At 59.3% G+C, this 13,905-nt stretch overlaps 1 protein-coding gene across 4 annotated transcripts in view; it reads left to right on the top strand.

Annotated features, from left to right (window-relative positions):
• Positions 1 to 13,905, top strand: part of GDPD5 (glycerophosphodiester phosphodiesterase domain containing 5) — an 84,424-nt gene that overhangs the window by 44,619 nt on the left and 25,900 nt on the right. For all 4 annotated transcript variants that reach the window (XM_045816211.2, XM_045816208.2, XM_045816209.2 and 1 more), the window contains exon 4: positions 13,188 to 13,291. In XM_045816211.2, the coding sequence (XP_045672167.2) occupies positions 13,188 to 13,291 (104 nt within the window). The remainder of the gene's footprint in view (positions 1 to 13,187; positions 13,292 to 13,905) is intronic.

Here is a 13,905-nt window from a genome sequence, read left to right as displayed (position 1 = left end):
GGCCATCGGGTAGCTGCGGGAGGAAGGCATAGCTCCCGGGACATCAACGTAGCACAGCCCTCCGTTGGCCCCGGGCAGGCCCATCCCAGCCTTCAGAGTCAGGAAGTGCTAGGCCTTGGCTGCGGCCCGCACAGGGCCCAGGGTGGAGGAAGTGGTGGGCCGAGGCCGGTTTTGAGCTGACTGGGAGCCCAAGTGGTGCAGTCTCTGCAAACGCCGAGGCCTGGGTGCCAGGTGCGGAGCAAAGGCGGGAGGGCTGCCGGAGGCCGCAGGCCAGCTTGGCTGGGAGGGGGTTTTGCAGCAGCTCTGGGTGTCAGGGCCTCTGTGCAACAGGCTGAGCTCACCTCAGGTGACCCTCCGAGACTCCCAGCTGAAGACGAGCTTCCTCCCCCTTCCCTGTCACTCACCTCGTTCCGCTTCCCCGCCCACTTCCTGGGTGCCGGCCTCAGCCTGCTCACCCCTTCTCTCTCTCTCTCTCTCTCTCTTCTCTTCTTTTTTCTCCCCAGTCCCTCCTGAGATGGCCGGGTGAGGACCATGGTGGGGGCTGGGCTCTCTGGCCTGACACAGGGAGGGGAATAGTGATCGGCGTTTCAGAGTCGGGGCTACTGCAGAGTGGGTGCTCCGTAGCTTTGCTGGACAGGCCCCGGTGAGCTCCGGGGGCACAGGTGGGGTATGAAGGAGCATTGCCAAGGCAGTAGAGGAAAGGCCCCCAAAAGGGCAGGGGCTCCAACTTTGGGCCCGTGCCTCTTCTCATCCCGACCTTCCCCTCTGACTTTGGGGACCCCTCCCCTCCCCCTGCCCAGGCACTGCCTCCCCTAGCACCTCCCAACTCAGACAAGCCCTGGGTCAAGTTCTTCTGTGAAGCCAGACCTCTCTGATCCTCTTCTGTGAAATGGGGTGACAGACTGGTGAGTCACGGAAGCCTTTCATCACGATCCTGCTCAGGTTGGGAAATAAAGCATGAGAGCAACAGTTCACATTTATCGAGCACCTATTGTATGCCAGGAACTGAGAACTTACACGCGTCACCCTGTTAGGTCGCCGCTGTGGGGCGGGTTTCACCGTGATACCCACGGAGAACTCGAGGCTTCCAGCCATGTCACACCTGGAGTCCAGGATAGATTTACAAAAGGAGCCACAGGAGGATGAAGGCTGGAGGGGAGGACACGCGTGTTTTGAGTATGTGATTACATGAGAACTTGCCAGAAGGGGAAGAAAGGAGAAGGATTTGGGAAGTTGCCGGCTGGAGGAAAAGCGTGAGACCAGGAGCGTGCCGGACAGGAGTGGGCGTGGCTTGAATGCCAGCGTCGGAGCCCTCCAAGGTTCTGGGATGAACAGTGGGCCCACAGTACTGGAGTGGATCCTGGGGAGCAGGGAGAGCCCCCTCCTCTACATCAGAGCTGGCAGCCTCCTTCCTGCCCCCCCCCCCAGCCCAATCCTTCCTGTCCCCCCAGCCCGACGCATTCCCAGCTCCTCCAAGCCTTTGCTCTTACTGTCCCCCGGCCCCAGGACACACACCGGACACATAAGGAAACAGGAAACTGAGGACCAGACCGGAGAGGTGAAATGCCCTCTTCTGCCCCCAGCCCCCCAGGGAGTGCGGGAGCCTGGCAGCAGGAGGCTGGCTCACTCCACAGCTAGGAAGGGGAAGTGCAGCTTTTTATAACTGGAGATAATTAATTGGTTGTTGTCTGTGACTCATTACTCTAATACTGCCAATTAAGGACTGGGTAGGACAGAAGACAGTTCTCAGGCTGTCCCCCAGGGCCCCCTGAAGACTGCGTGTCTGTGGGAGGCAGCACAGTGTCAAAACCAGCTTCTCGTGGAGCAAGAGGCATACAGGTCAGACACGTGGGGCAGCTTCCCAGCCCAAGACCCTGAAGGAGACAGGCGGCGACTGTCAACTCTCTTGTATTTCTGTAGTACGTTTGCCTTTCGAGGGCTGTTTTAAGCTCGTTTGACACCCCCCCTCCGTCTCACAGAGAGAGGGCTCCAGGAAGAATAAGTGATTTATTCAAGCCACGGAGTTGGAGGCCCGGTGTGCGTTGCCCTCTCTGCTCACCTCCCCAGTCCTGAGCCCCTCGTCTGCTCCACACCAATGATCTTGTCTGGGATGCACGATTCCTTACTTCCTCAGCAAGAACCAACACACCCAGGCCACCCAGGGTGATCCCTGCCAGGGCTCAGGAAAAGCCCAGACAGGAGAGCTGGCCCGAGAGCTGATGTCTGAGAGTTAGTCCTGTCTAGCCAGATGGGGAAGTGTTCTAGGCACGGGGAGCTGTGGGTGCCCGAGCTTCTTGTGTTTGGGAACTGAAAGCAATCTGGCCTCAGCCTGGCTCCTCCGGTGTGAGAAGGGGGGGCTGTTGCTAGGCGGCCTGAGCCTGAGGTGTGCTGGGGAGCCTGCTTGCCATCCTGGGCGGAGGGAGCGCAGGCAGACCCGGGCTGTGTGAGGACCAGTCTGGTTACGTTGTGGGGAGTGCACGTTGTGGGGAGTGCACGGAGACGCTGGAGTGGAGGTGGGGGAGCAGGGAGCCAGACAGCAAGATGGAGGCCTCCCCTGGGGGAGGTGTATGCAGGTTCCTGGCAAAGGGGGGGATTCTAGAGACACTTGGAAAGTGTAATCAACAGACTGGCTGTGGAAGAGATGGAGGGAGTCCCCATCACCCCATGATTTCTAGCCTAGCTGGATGAGGGCATTCCAGAGACGGAAATGGGAAAGCATGCTGTGTCCGGGGGTGGGTGGGAGGGGAGAGTGGTCCCCATAGAGTCCAGGAGGAGCACAGTGGGGGTGGGACACAGACAACAAAGTCTCCCCACCCCCAGTGGCCTATCTCCTATGACCGGAGCCCCTGCAGCCAGCACCCCCTGCTGGGGCAAGTCCACCATTTCCCCACCCCCTCCCAGGATAGCCTCACCTTTCATAGCCCCGGGCCTGTGGTCAGGCTGCCCCCCTGCTCGGAATGCCCCTGCTCTCCTTACCTCTCAAGGCTCATGGCAAATGCCTACTCCTCTAGGAATTATCCCCCTTAAACAGAAAAAGATCCAGGCTCCCTCCCCTAGGTTCCCATAGCACCTCCGTTCTGGGTTGCCCCTGTGGACTGTGACTTTCTGTGTCTCCCAAGGGACTCAGCGTGGTGAGAGCAGGGCCTGGGGCTCGGGGCAAAGCCGGCAGGGTGACTGAGGCAGGGAGCTGAAGAGTAGCGAGGAAGCCAGTTAAGGACCGGGCCTGCTGTCCTACTGATTGTGCCCAGAGGGGTAAGACCTCCGATGAGCTCTCGGGTATTGGCTGGTCTGGGAGGGGCAGGCATACATGTGTGGACAGGTGCATGCTGTCCTCTGGCGCTCTGGGCTGTGGTTAGCAGATGAGGGTGCGGGCTTTGCCACGGGACCTCCCAGGCCACCCTGGGAGCTGAGATCGGCCTCGGCCGGTGGGTGCGCAGGAGCACGGGGGTGGAGACTTTCCCAGCCCAGTCCCCACCTCACTGTCTTATCACCACCAGGTGGGCTTCCAGGGGAGAGTGGATCCCACTCAGAAATCAAGGTGGGCTCCCTGGATAAAGCAGCCTTTGCCATGGGCTCCAGGGTATCACTGGAGTCAGCCGAAAGTGCCAGGGCATCCCTGGCCGGGGGACAGCGACCTGAACTCTCCCCCGCCTGCATCAGTGACTTAGTGTGTGACCCTGTAGGCAAGGCCAGACCCTCTCTGGGCCTCAGCTTGCTTATGGGTTAGCTGGACATACAGAGTCATGCCCCAAGGGACACCAGTGCACTTCACGTCTTGTACAAGAGAGACCGCTGTCCCAACCTTGGGGAAAACGTGTTCGCCCTATAAACTTTCAAAAGGGTGGCTGTCCCCTTCTCTGGTACTTTCGCGAGAAGGGGCCCAGCAGGTCAGAGGGGCGCCTTCTGATCTCCAGTTTTCCCGCTCCTAAAGTGGGGATTAAAAAAATAAAATAATAAGACAAATAAAGTGGGGATAAGACCTCGCGTTATCCTCTAAGCGTGGCAGGGTTGCCATGATGATAGCAAATGCGAGATGATATTAGTGCGTCCGTGAGACAGAGGGGAGACCGGCAGAGCCCCGGTCTGTTGCAGCGCAGGGAGCTGAGAATTTATCACTGCAATAAAGCCATGCCGTCTCGGCTTTCAGGAACCCCGACGCTCCACCCAGCTCCTCCCTGACTGATGCCGAGGGCGCCTGGCGTGGCCATGCCACACTCCAGGAGAACCTTCTGTGATCGCCTTGAGTGTCTGCTTAGAGAGTGTGCATGGGGCAGGAGATGATAGGGTAGCCGCAGGGGGCACAGGCACCCATCACCCTGTGGCCCTGTCAGGGCCCCCTGAGGGCCCAGGGTAACCCTCCTAAGGTCCCCCCCCCCTTCCACTCCTGCCTCCCCGTGAGCTGATATAACCCACAGGATGCGTGCAGAGAGGCGGGGCGCTCCGGGCTGGGCCTGGTTTCATCCTACCGCCTAATGAGCCGCTCTCGGTGCACCCCCAGCAAAAGCAAGGGCAGACAGAGGCCTAATTGCCTGGCGCTCTGTAGCCCAGAAAAATCAATCCGGCCTCTTAGGCTGTCAGGAGCTGGCTGGGGGTGGGGACTCTAATCCCTTTCCCTGCTTGACCCTAATGCTCTAGTACATCTCAAACTCCCCAGGCCACCCCCTCCCCCAAATCTCCTGGGTCAGGGCCAGAGTAATCCTGCCAGGGCCTGTCTCTCCCCTGGGTGGAGGGGGGAGCTCCCTGCACCCTTCCCAGCTGACATATCCCAGGCCTTTCTGGCTCATTAGTCCCCCCACTTGGCACGTGGTAAGGGTAAAACAGGCTGATGACAGGAGGAGCTGGCGTGCCTGAGACGTAGCGCGCACGAGGGCACACTCCGTGGGGAGGCACCCCTCAATCTGTCTCCTGTCTCTGCTGAGAACCTTAAAGCGCAGTGGGGACCCCACGGGCGGCGCGGGGCGCGGAGCTCAGCCGCGAGGGAGGCGCGCCGGGCAGCGCCCACCCACAGGGAAGGGCTGCTGTGGGACAGACGAGAAAGCCCAGAAACATCTGAGGATGTGCCATGCGCTGCACGAACACGGAAACGATGGCAGACTTCACAGACCGTGCAGGGACAGCTGAGGTGCCCATTTGGTGGAAGTAAAATTAGATCTCTGCCTCTTACCTCACATCCAAATACATTCCAGATGGATTAAAATGTATTTTTTCCCCTATTTTTAAACTCCTCTTTTCTATTTAGGAAGCACACATTTGTTGAGAAAATTCGAACAACTTGGAAAGATGTGAACTAGAAGGAATTCTAATCTTAACGCTTGAGAGAAATGGCTTTCTAGCCTCTCTCCGCTCACGCCTCTGTCCACGTGGAGCCACAGACGTGGCGGCCAGAGAGCTGGGCCGATTACAGATTTGAATGTAAACAACGAAGCCAAGAAATTATCAGTATAAAATAGGGGTCAGATATATAACCTTGGGCTACCTTTCTTAAACACAATACCAAAGGCAAAACCTATAAAGGAAAAGGGGTAGATTTGACTACATGAAAATTAAAAAGAATTTTAAAAAATTTTTTTATTTGTGAGAGAGAGAAAGTGTGTAAGAGAGCACAAGTGTGGGGGGAGGGGCAGAGGGACAAGCAGGCTTCCCACTGAGCGTGGAGCCCAGTGCGGGGCTCGATCCCAGGACCCTGAGATCCTGACCTGAGCTGAAGTCAGACACTTAATCGACTGAGCCACCTAGGCACCCCGAAAATTTAAATTTTTATACAAAAAGCATAGTAAATAAAAGTAAAATGATCAAATAAGAGAAAATATACAGTATAGATGAAGGTAAATACTCTTACATAGAGAAAGCTTTTATACGCCCACAGGAAAAGAAGCCAGGTCCCCCAAAAAAAGCTGCCCAGCTCTGTGCCTTCATACTTCTGCTCCCTCCCACTGCCCCAGTCCAGGCTCCCTGACCTGTCATCCCAGCAGGCCCATTCCTTCCAACTTTGCTGCAGGTGTCGCCTCCTCCAGGAAGCCCTCCAGACTGTCCCTCCTCCTGTAATTGGCTGTGGGCTTCCGAGCAGCCCATGCTTGCTCCATTCACCACACTGATTCCTAGGATTGGAGTTGCCTGCTGTCTGCTCAGTCTTCTGTGGGGGTTGCTCAGAGGGGATTCCAGGCCTCACTCACCTCCCACTGTGCAGGGCTGCGTACATGTGTCTGGGGTGACTGGAGGAGAGTGGTGGCAAAGACACGGAGGGGAGCTGCTGGGATTTGGTTTGGTATAGGATGTAAGGTAGGGGTCTAACTCTTTACCAAATGGATGTCCAGATGTTCCAGCACCATCTGTTGGATTCTCCATCCTTTCTGTACTAATTTACCGTGTCTTCATCTTGCGGCCCTGTTTCCAGTCTATCCCCCTTCTTTGGGTCTCAGTTTCTCCATTTCGGAATTGGATCTGTAGAGGATGAGGCGAGACGATCTCTGAATTCTTCTTTAACTGAAATTCCAGGGTTCCTGGCCTGGCACTGCCTATGACTCACTTGCTGACCTTGGGCCGGGCCTTGCCCTCTGAGCCAGTTTCCTCCTTGGTTGGACAAAGGTAGTTACCTGTCCTGGTTACTGTTGCTCTGGGATAATTGGCGCTGCTGAAGGCACTCAGACCTGGGTGCGAATGCTGGCTCCACTATTTAGGTTGCCCTTTGTGGCCTTGGGCAAGTCACTTCCCCTCTCCAAGCCCCGCTTGCCCCCAACTGTAGCTCCCGCTTTGCTGAGAGAGCTGAGAGAAGAGAGGATGAGAGGCCATGGAGCAGGTGGGGGGCCTCAGAGCGCCCTGCCCCCACTCTGAAGAGCTCATGCAGGGCTCTGTCCTCCCGCAGCCAGCAGTGCAGGGCTGGGAGCGGGCACGGGCAGTGGCTGTACCAGGGTCTCCTTCCTTCATCTGTGCCTGCTCCTAGGACAGCAGCCCGCAGACCTGGGCCGGCCCTTTGCACCCCGCCGACCCTGGCACCCACCCTGGGCGGGGGCGGGGGGGGCAGGTGAGCTACCAGCTGTCCTCAGCAGCCCAAGAAATTTGGCATAGAGCAGGGGGTGGGGGACGTCTTGATCACTGTCTTCGCATAATTAAAGGGCTGTCAGATGCAAAATGATAATTATAGGAACGACCATGGATTTGGCGACTTACAGCTTACATCTGTAATCACATGCGGGCCTGGCAGCCCTCCCATGAGGTAGAGGTGATGTCATCCCTCTGAACAGAGGAGGAAGCTGGGCCTTGGTCCTGAGTGAGTGGCCCACAGCCCTGGGGCTCATGGGGAGGAGGGCTGAGAATTACCACCCAGCTCTTGCTTGTATTCCCCCACGCCCCGGTCATTTGACCCCAATATTTCTTGCGCTTTGGCCAGACCTGTTCTGCATGGTATCAGCCCTCTTCACGGTGGCTCCCGGGGAGGCAGATGTCAGCGGCACCTCAGGGAGGGACGGAGGGACACGCAGGTCCTGCTGGTCTGCGCTGCCTGCCACCCCGCTGTCCCCATTTTACAGAGCGGGAAGCTGGCGCTCAGGAAGATAAACACGTGTCTTGTCCAAAGCCACCCATTTGGTAGGTGGCCAGCCTGGGGTCCGAAGCCAGTGTCGCTGAGCTCCCAAAGGCAGCATGTCGCTATCTGGCTGCCGTCTTCGAAGGAAGGACGTTCAGTCCAGAGGGAGAGTGCCAGTCCCTGGAGCTGCAGGAGCGAGGCGGGCTGGGCTCCTCTCCTGGGGGCTGCAGAGGCCATCTCTGCCCCGGGGTGACAGGGGGGAGCAGGAGGCCGGCAAACCAGCGCTGGCTCTGCAGTCCTGTGACTCCGCAGTCTGTGGCCCAGCCGAGACAGGAAGGCTGGCGTCTGGACCCTTCGGGGCCCCAGGGGTGGGAGTGGGGTCTGTGTGCCTCCTGGCCTGGGGCTGTGGTGCGGGGCGGGCCCACGCGTCCTGTGTAGGGCTGGGTGTGTGGCTGCCGCCGCTGGCTTTGTGACTGTGAGAGCCCCCCGCTGCTTATAAGCTCCTGCTGCACGTTTTTTTCTCTGAATGCAGAAGGCTCTGGGGTGGGCGGGACAGACGAAGAGGGGTAAGGAGAAGACGTGACAATCAGCAGGAGACAGTGAGGAGGAGCTGTGGCCTCTGGGAAATTGGCACACTGTTGCTTGGCACGGGATGGAGGAACCAGTCTTTCTGGAGGGTGGGGACAAGCATGGGAGGGGATGAGGCAGGGGGCGAAGGGCTTGGGCCTTGGGTCTGGGGCCTCTGGGGTTCTCTCTCACCCCCTGCTGCCGGCACAGGGATGGAGCAGCCTGCCCAGCTCACAGCCAGGGCCTGTCCCCTTCCCCCAGCTGCTCTCCGCCTCCCCTCGTGCCCGCTGCTGCCCAGTCAGCTCGGCGACTGACTACCTGACCTTTGCTCCACTCCGGGCGGCTAGAAGGCTCTGAAAGGAAGGAGGCTGCATATCACAGGAGCTCCTTCCCTTGGTTCCTTGAGGCCCGAGGGCTCAGCCTGAGGCTGTGTCTGGGTTGGACGATGGCCTTGTCCGCTGGTGGCCTGAAGCCTCCCTGGGTCAGTCATACTGGCTTCTTCGGTTCTTCACAGCATATCCGAGCACGGCCTTGTGCTCTGCAGGACGTGGGCCCAGGGCACGCAGACCTAGTTCAGCCATGCCTGCCCTGAAGGAGTCCACAGCCCAGTGAACGGTCCCCTTCTATGCACCGACTGTGCCACTAGACAGACATCATCTCATTTAATACCAACTCTCCAAGGTAGGGGGTTATTTTTCCCATTTTACAGGTAAGGAAACTGAGGCTCAGAGGGGTTAACTTGCCCAAGGGGCAGAGACTGGTCCATCTGCCTCCCGAGCCCAGGCTCTTTCCATCTCCAAACTTCAGAATATGATTGAGGGCTAAGTTGCTGGGTACCGAGAGTCTGTGCAGAAGTGCTCCGGGAAAGGAGGTCTTCACGGGCTGGAGGGATGGGGGGCTCGCTGAAGGAGAAGGAGGTTTGGCATGGGGTGGAGTCCAGGGAGAGAGAAGCAAGGAATCGCAGGGGGCCAGGCTGGGCCTGGGACTTCTATACTGGGTCCCAGCTGGCAGGGATGGGTCTGGGGGAGAGCTGTGCAGGGCTGGCTCTCAAGGGGACCTGCAGAGGACTGGCTCCTGGTCAGGACACCTGGGTCCAATCCCACCTCCCTCTTCCCCTACTAGGTGACCTTGGGCATGTGGTTCAGCCTCTGACTCCCACACATACTTGAGCCTTTGTGCGAATTAGAGAAAGGCGCCCCTCCTCCAGATCTATGTCCAGCATCTGCTGGAAAGGGGCTGTGAAAAATACACACACGGACGGTAACCATGACATGAGTGTCGCTTCTTAGTGATGGGGTCCAAGCTCGCTCGGCTGAATGTGCTGGCCGTCCTCTGAGGCTTGGGGTCTTCATTTGCTCCTGGATGGGGATAAAAACCCACAAATAGCCCCAGGCCCCGTGCAGACTGGGAGAGGTGAGGGAGGGCCGGGGGTCCACCATCCCTCGCAGCTGGCCGTGACCTCGGAGCCTGGACCTCCTGGGAGCAGGCCCGGGCCTCTTTCCTGTAGTGGCCCCGACAAAGGACCCTTAGTGCTGTTTGGAGCCTCCTTGTTGGTGGAGCTGCGGCCCGCCACTTCCTCCACCAGTTCCTGGCCTTCCCCTCCCCTTTCTTCCAGCCCCTGCCATCCAGATTTTTCCTCCAATTGTTCTTACAGTGACCTGCCACCTCCCCACTGGGGTCGGGCCTCTTCGTCCCCATCTATGGGCTCCCTGGTGCCTTGGGGCCCCCAGCTTCTAGCATCCAAGATTTTCATCTCTAGGTGGCCCCCAGCCCCAGCTCATGGTTGGTTCTGGTAATGGGGTTCCCAGTTCCTTGTTGCTTAGGCCTGGCCCCCGTCTCTGCCGTGCCCTGGGTTCTCACCCACCTGCCATCTCTAGTTTTCTCATCCGGGCCAGTGTCCAGGCCTGGGGCAGGGTAGCGCTTCAGTCTTGCCCTGTCCTTCCTGCCCCACTGTCAGGATCTGGCCAAGTGGGGACAGTGGCCCTTAGTGCACAGGACCCCTGTCTGCTGTGGGCCCCCCAACACCCGTGGTCTTCCTGGCCACCTGTCAGAATTGCCCCTGGGTCCTGCATCGTACCTCACCCTAGGACCCCTCCCCAGCCCCTGGAATGGGCTCTCTAACCTGCCACGGTCCCTGAATTCCAGGCTGCTTGCCTGGGACAGGACCCATCATCAGCTGAGGCTCACCCCTCACCCAGAGCCCTCTCGGAACCTTGTCTATGGGCCCCCGGTGCAGCAGCCTTGCCCGTGCTGACCTAGAGCAATCTCGTGGACAGGTGGCTGCCCGCCGCTGCCAGCCGGGCTCGCACGGAAGCCCACGGGCCCCTCCGTGGGGGTGGGGCGGGAAGCCCCCAGTGAAATCTCTCTTGGGTGGGCATCCTCATGCTGGAGCAGGAGAAAGGGTCTTTTCTCACCTACCATCTCATTATCAAATCTTCTTTGAGTTTCCACTCCCCCCCCCACCCAGATCTTGAAGGCGCTTCCAGTATAGCGGAGGAGACCGACACGCAGAACTGCGGGGTCCCTGCCCCAACAGAAACGGGGGCCAGGGCTCTGGAAGCTCTGTGGAGAGGAGATCCTCCCTGGGACAGGGAAGGCCTCCGGGAGGAGGAGGGTCACCGCATGGACTAACGGAGGAGGGCGTGGCTTGCGCGGAGGCCGGGCTTGAAAGAGCCGGTTTGAGGAACTGCGGGCGATTTGGGGGCGTCGTGCCTGGGTGAGGGCACAGGTGAGGGCTGAAGCCAGGAAGACTCTTGAGCTGGGGCATGACATGAGCAGAGGGGGCTCGGTCTTGGAAGACCGATGTTTAAGCTGGCCCGGGACCAGCCGGCTGCACTCTGCAGGAAATGGGGGGCCAGTGAATTCTTATGTGTGAGCAAATAAGCACTGGAGGCAGCAAGAGGGACTCTGAGAAAGTCGAGGCCCGGGGGATGCTAGGCCCGCCGGGCTGGGGGTGCTGGCTCCGACGGGGCATCCCACAGCCCTCAGCCCCATGGCTGAAGCGTGGCCCTTCTCTGCTCCCGGAACAGTCACGGCCATTCGTTGGTGGCTGTCAGGGTTCCAAGGCTCCAGGAAGGCCCAAGGCTTGCCCTGCTCCCATCTGGGGTGTCTCCATTCCTGAGCGAGGCTGAGCCTCGCGGGCCTGGAGCTGGGGCTCGTGCCATTCTCTGTCTGGGCGGGACAGACACAAGTGGGCGACCGTCTGAGAAGCCACCCACCACCACCTGCTGGAAAGATGGTTTCAGGGAGCTGTCACCTCCTCGGCTCTGTTTAGATACAAAGTGGGGCGAAGCAAGGCCACCTGGCCCTGTACTTGGCCGTGAGTGGAGGAGGCTGCTTTCACTGTCACCCAAGCTCGGACCCTCTTGCCCAGGGCGAGGCAGGGAGTGGGTGCTCTGTGTGGAGCTTCCTGGCTCCCCGGCTCTGAGGGCCTTTCCCGCGTGCCGGGTGAGGCGGAGCATGCTTGCAGACATGCTGCTGGGGCGCTGACTGCTCGTGGACCTGGTTCTGAGCACTGGCTCGTATTATCTCATTTATTCCTCACAGCGACCCCATGGTGTACGTATTCTTACTGTCCTCACCGCACACACGAATAAACTGAGGCACAGAGGGGTTATGCCAGTTTCTAATGCCTGAGGTGTGCGGCTTGGTAGACAGGGAGTCTGGCTCAGACACCGTCTGCATCAGCGCCCCACGGTGGTGTCTCTTGGTGGCACAGGATGGAGGCGTCCTGGGCAGTGAACGAAAGTTCCCTCCTCTTGTACGTGTGTTCCTGCCTGAAGTCTAAATTATAAGGGGGTGTCCTTGCAGACCCCGCAGTCGTTTGGGAGACACCGTCCCATGAGCAGATCACGGTGCACAGGGCGTGAATTTAAAGACGGGGCACTGGTGCTGGGGGAGCAGCGTGGGTGGCGGAGGTGGAGTCCAGGAAGACTTCACAGAGGAGGTGACATTGGAGCTGACTTGAAAGGTGAATGGGAATGTTAGGCAAATAAGCCAGGGGGCAGCAGCTCTTCCAGGGTGAGGGAGCTGGTGGGGGAAGGGGATGAAGCTAGAGAGGTGGGGGCAACACCCCCAAAGGGGCCTCCCTGCTTGGCTAAGCAGTGAGGAACCATCGAGAGGTTACACAGGGGTTAGAACCATGCCTCTGGGCTGGAAGGGTCAAAGAAGCCCAGGGGAGCTGCAGGGAGCCCGCAAGGGTTCTGGGCGGTGTCCAGGCAAGAGATGCCGGGGCCACCCGAGCCCTGCAGCCCCTCAAGGTGGGGGTGGTCTTGGTTCTTTTCTGCACCGACTTCCCTCGCGCACTGTTGGATTGTTCGGACGATCTCAGCAGTTTCCCGGAAAGCAGGGTGTTCCCAGCTTGCTGTGCTTCGGAGAAAAGGGGCCAGACGAAAGCAGGGATCAACGTGAGGGCCCAGCCGGAAGTGCCTGCAGACCTCTCCGGAAGTAGCAGTGTCGGGGGAACCCCACCTGCATCCCTGCAGGAGACAGGGGGCCTATGTGGCCCAGCCCTGAGGGGCTAGTGCCTGGTACGGGGGGGGGGGTGCAGAACACTGTGCGTCAAGTCCAGAGACTGGGGCGCTGGTCTTTAATCCTCTGCTAACTTGCTGTGTGACTAGGGCAAGTCGCTTCACCTCTCTGGGCCTCGGTGCGTCTCTGAGTAGCATGGGGCAGAGGTGAGAAGGAACACCTGCCCTGCAGGTGTGTGTGAGAAGGGAAGGAGGTGAGGGATGTGACCTCACAGACTACAGAGGCCATGCCAGTGTGAAGACTTAGGACAGACGTGGCCTTTGCTTCTGGGGGCCATCACCGGAATGGGGAGACTGGTGCACCTGGAAAGGCCTCAGCCAAAGGGGCAGAGAAGACCCCTGGGGTGGACCCCTGAATCCGCTCCTATTCCCTACCACTTTGTGGCTTTGGGCTCTGTGGTGTTGGGCAGGTGGCTTCCCTCTCTGAACCTCAGGTCCCCACCAGGATGGACCTGCCTGGCAGGTCCAGCTATAAAAGGGGAGGGGGAGGAACATTCTAGGTGGGAGGTGGCCCAGGGGTCCAGCCCCTGACCTCACTGTCCCCTCCTTTCCTTGCTCTGCTCTTCCAGTGGGAACGCCTCTGGTTCGTGCTTCTCAGCTTCACCTTCGGCCTCACACTCACCTGGCTCTACTTCTGGTGGGAAGTCCGCAACGACTACGATGAATTCAACTGGTGAGTGGGGGGGGCGGGACACGGGGGCCTGGGCCCTGCTGGGCTGGCACTGGGGGGCTTTGGTTTGAACTGTCTCCCAGGCTGGCCCTCAGAGCTCTCTGTGTGGCTTTTGGGGACAGAGTCCTCTGGAAAGCACAAAGGCCCAGCGGGAGCTGAGACCGGCTGGGGAGAGCAGGGGACTCCTTCCTGGTGTGCTGTCATGGAAAACAGGAAAGGAGGACCTGGGCAGGGCTCAGCCGGGGTCTGGGGCCTCTGGACCTCATCGTAGACAAGAACCCCAAGGCCCAGAAAGACCAGGGCCTTGGCAGAGAAGGTGACCCCAGATCCCAGGTGTCCGAAATCCCTGAGCAGGACCTTGGGCAGCTGGCAGATGCTATGGTTCTAGGATAGCTCAGGGTCCTTTATGGGTACCAGCCTCGGGTCCAAGGGCAGGGCCATCCGCGGCTGGTACCTGGTACACACGGGTACCTGCTTCCTCACCCCCTCCATGGCCTGCCTTTGTCAGACAGTGAAAGGCATGGGAAGGGGAGTAAGTTCCCTGGGTTCTAGTGGGGAACTCCTCCATTGACAGGTGAGGAAACTGAGGCCCGGGTCACACAGGCAGTGGGAGTAGA

Source organism: Ursus americanus, chromosome 16 (assembly GCF_024610735.1).
Source record: "Ursus americanus isolate L20-20 chromosome 16, mUrsAme1.1.p, whole genome shotgun sequence".
In the NCBI taxonomy this organism is placed as follows: Eukaryota; Metazoa; Chordata; class Mammalia; order Carnivora; family Ursidae; genus Ursus; species Ursus americanus.
Note: the sequence above shows the minus strand (reverse complement) of the source record. Positions and strands in the feature narration are given on the sequence as shown.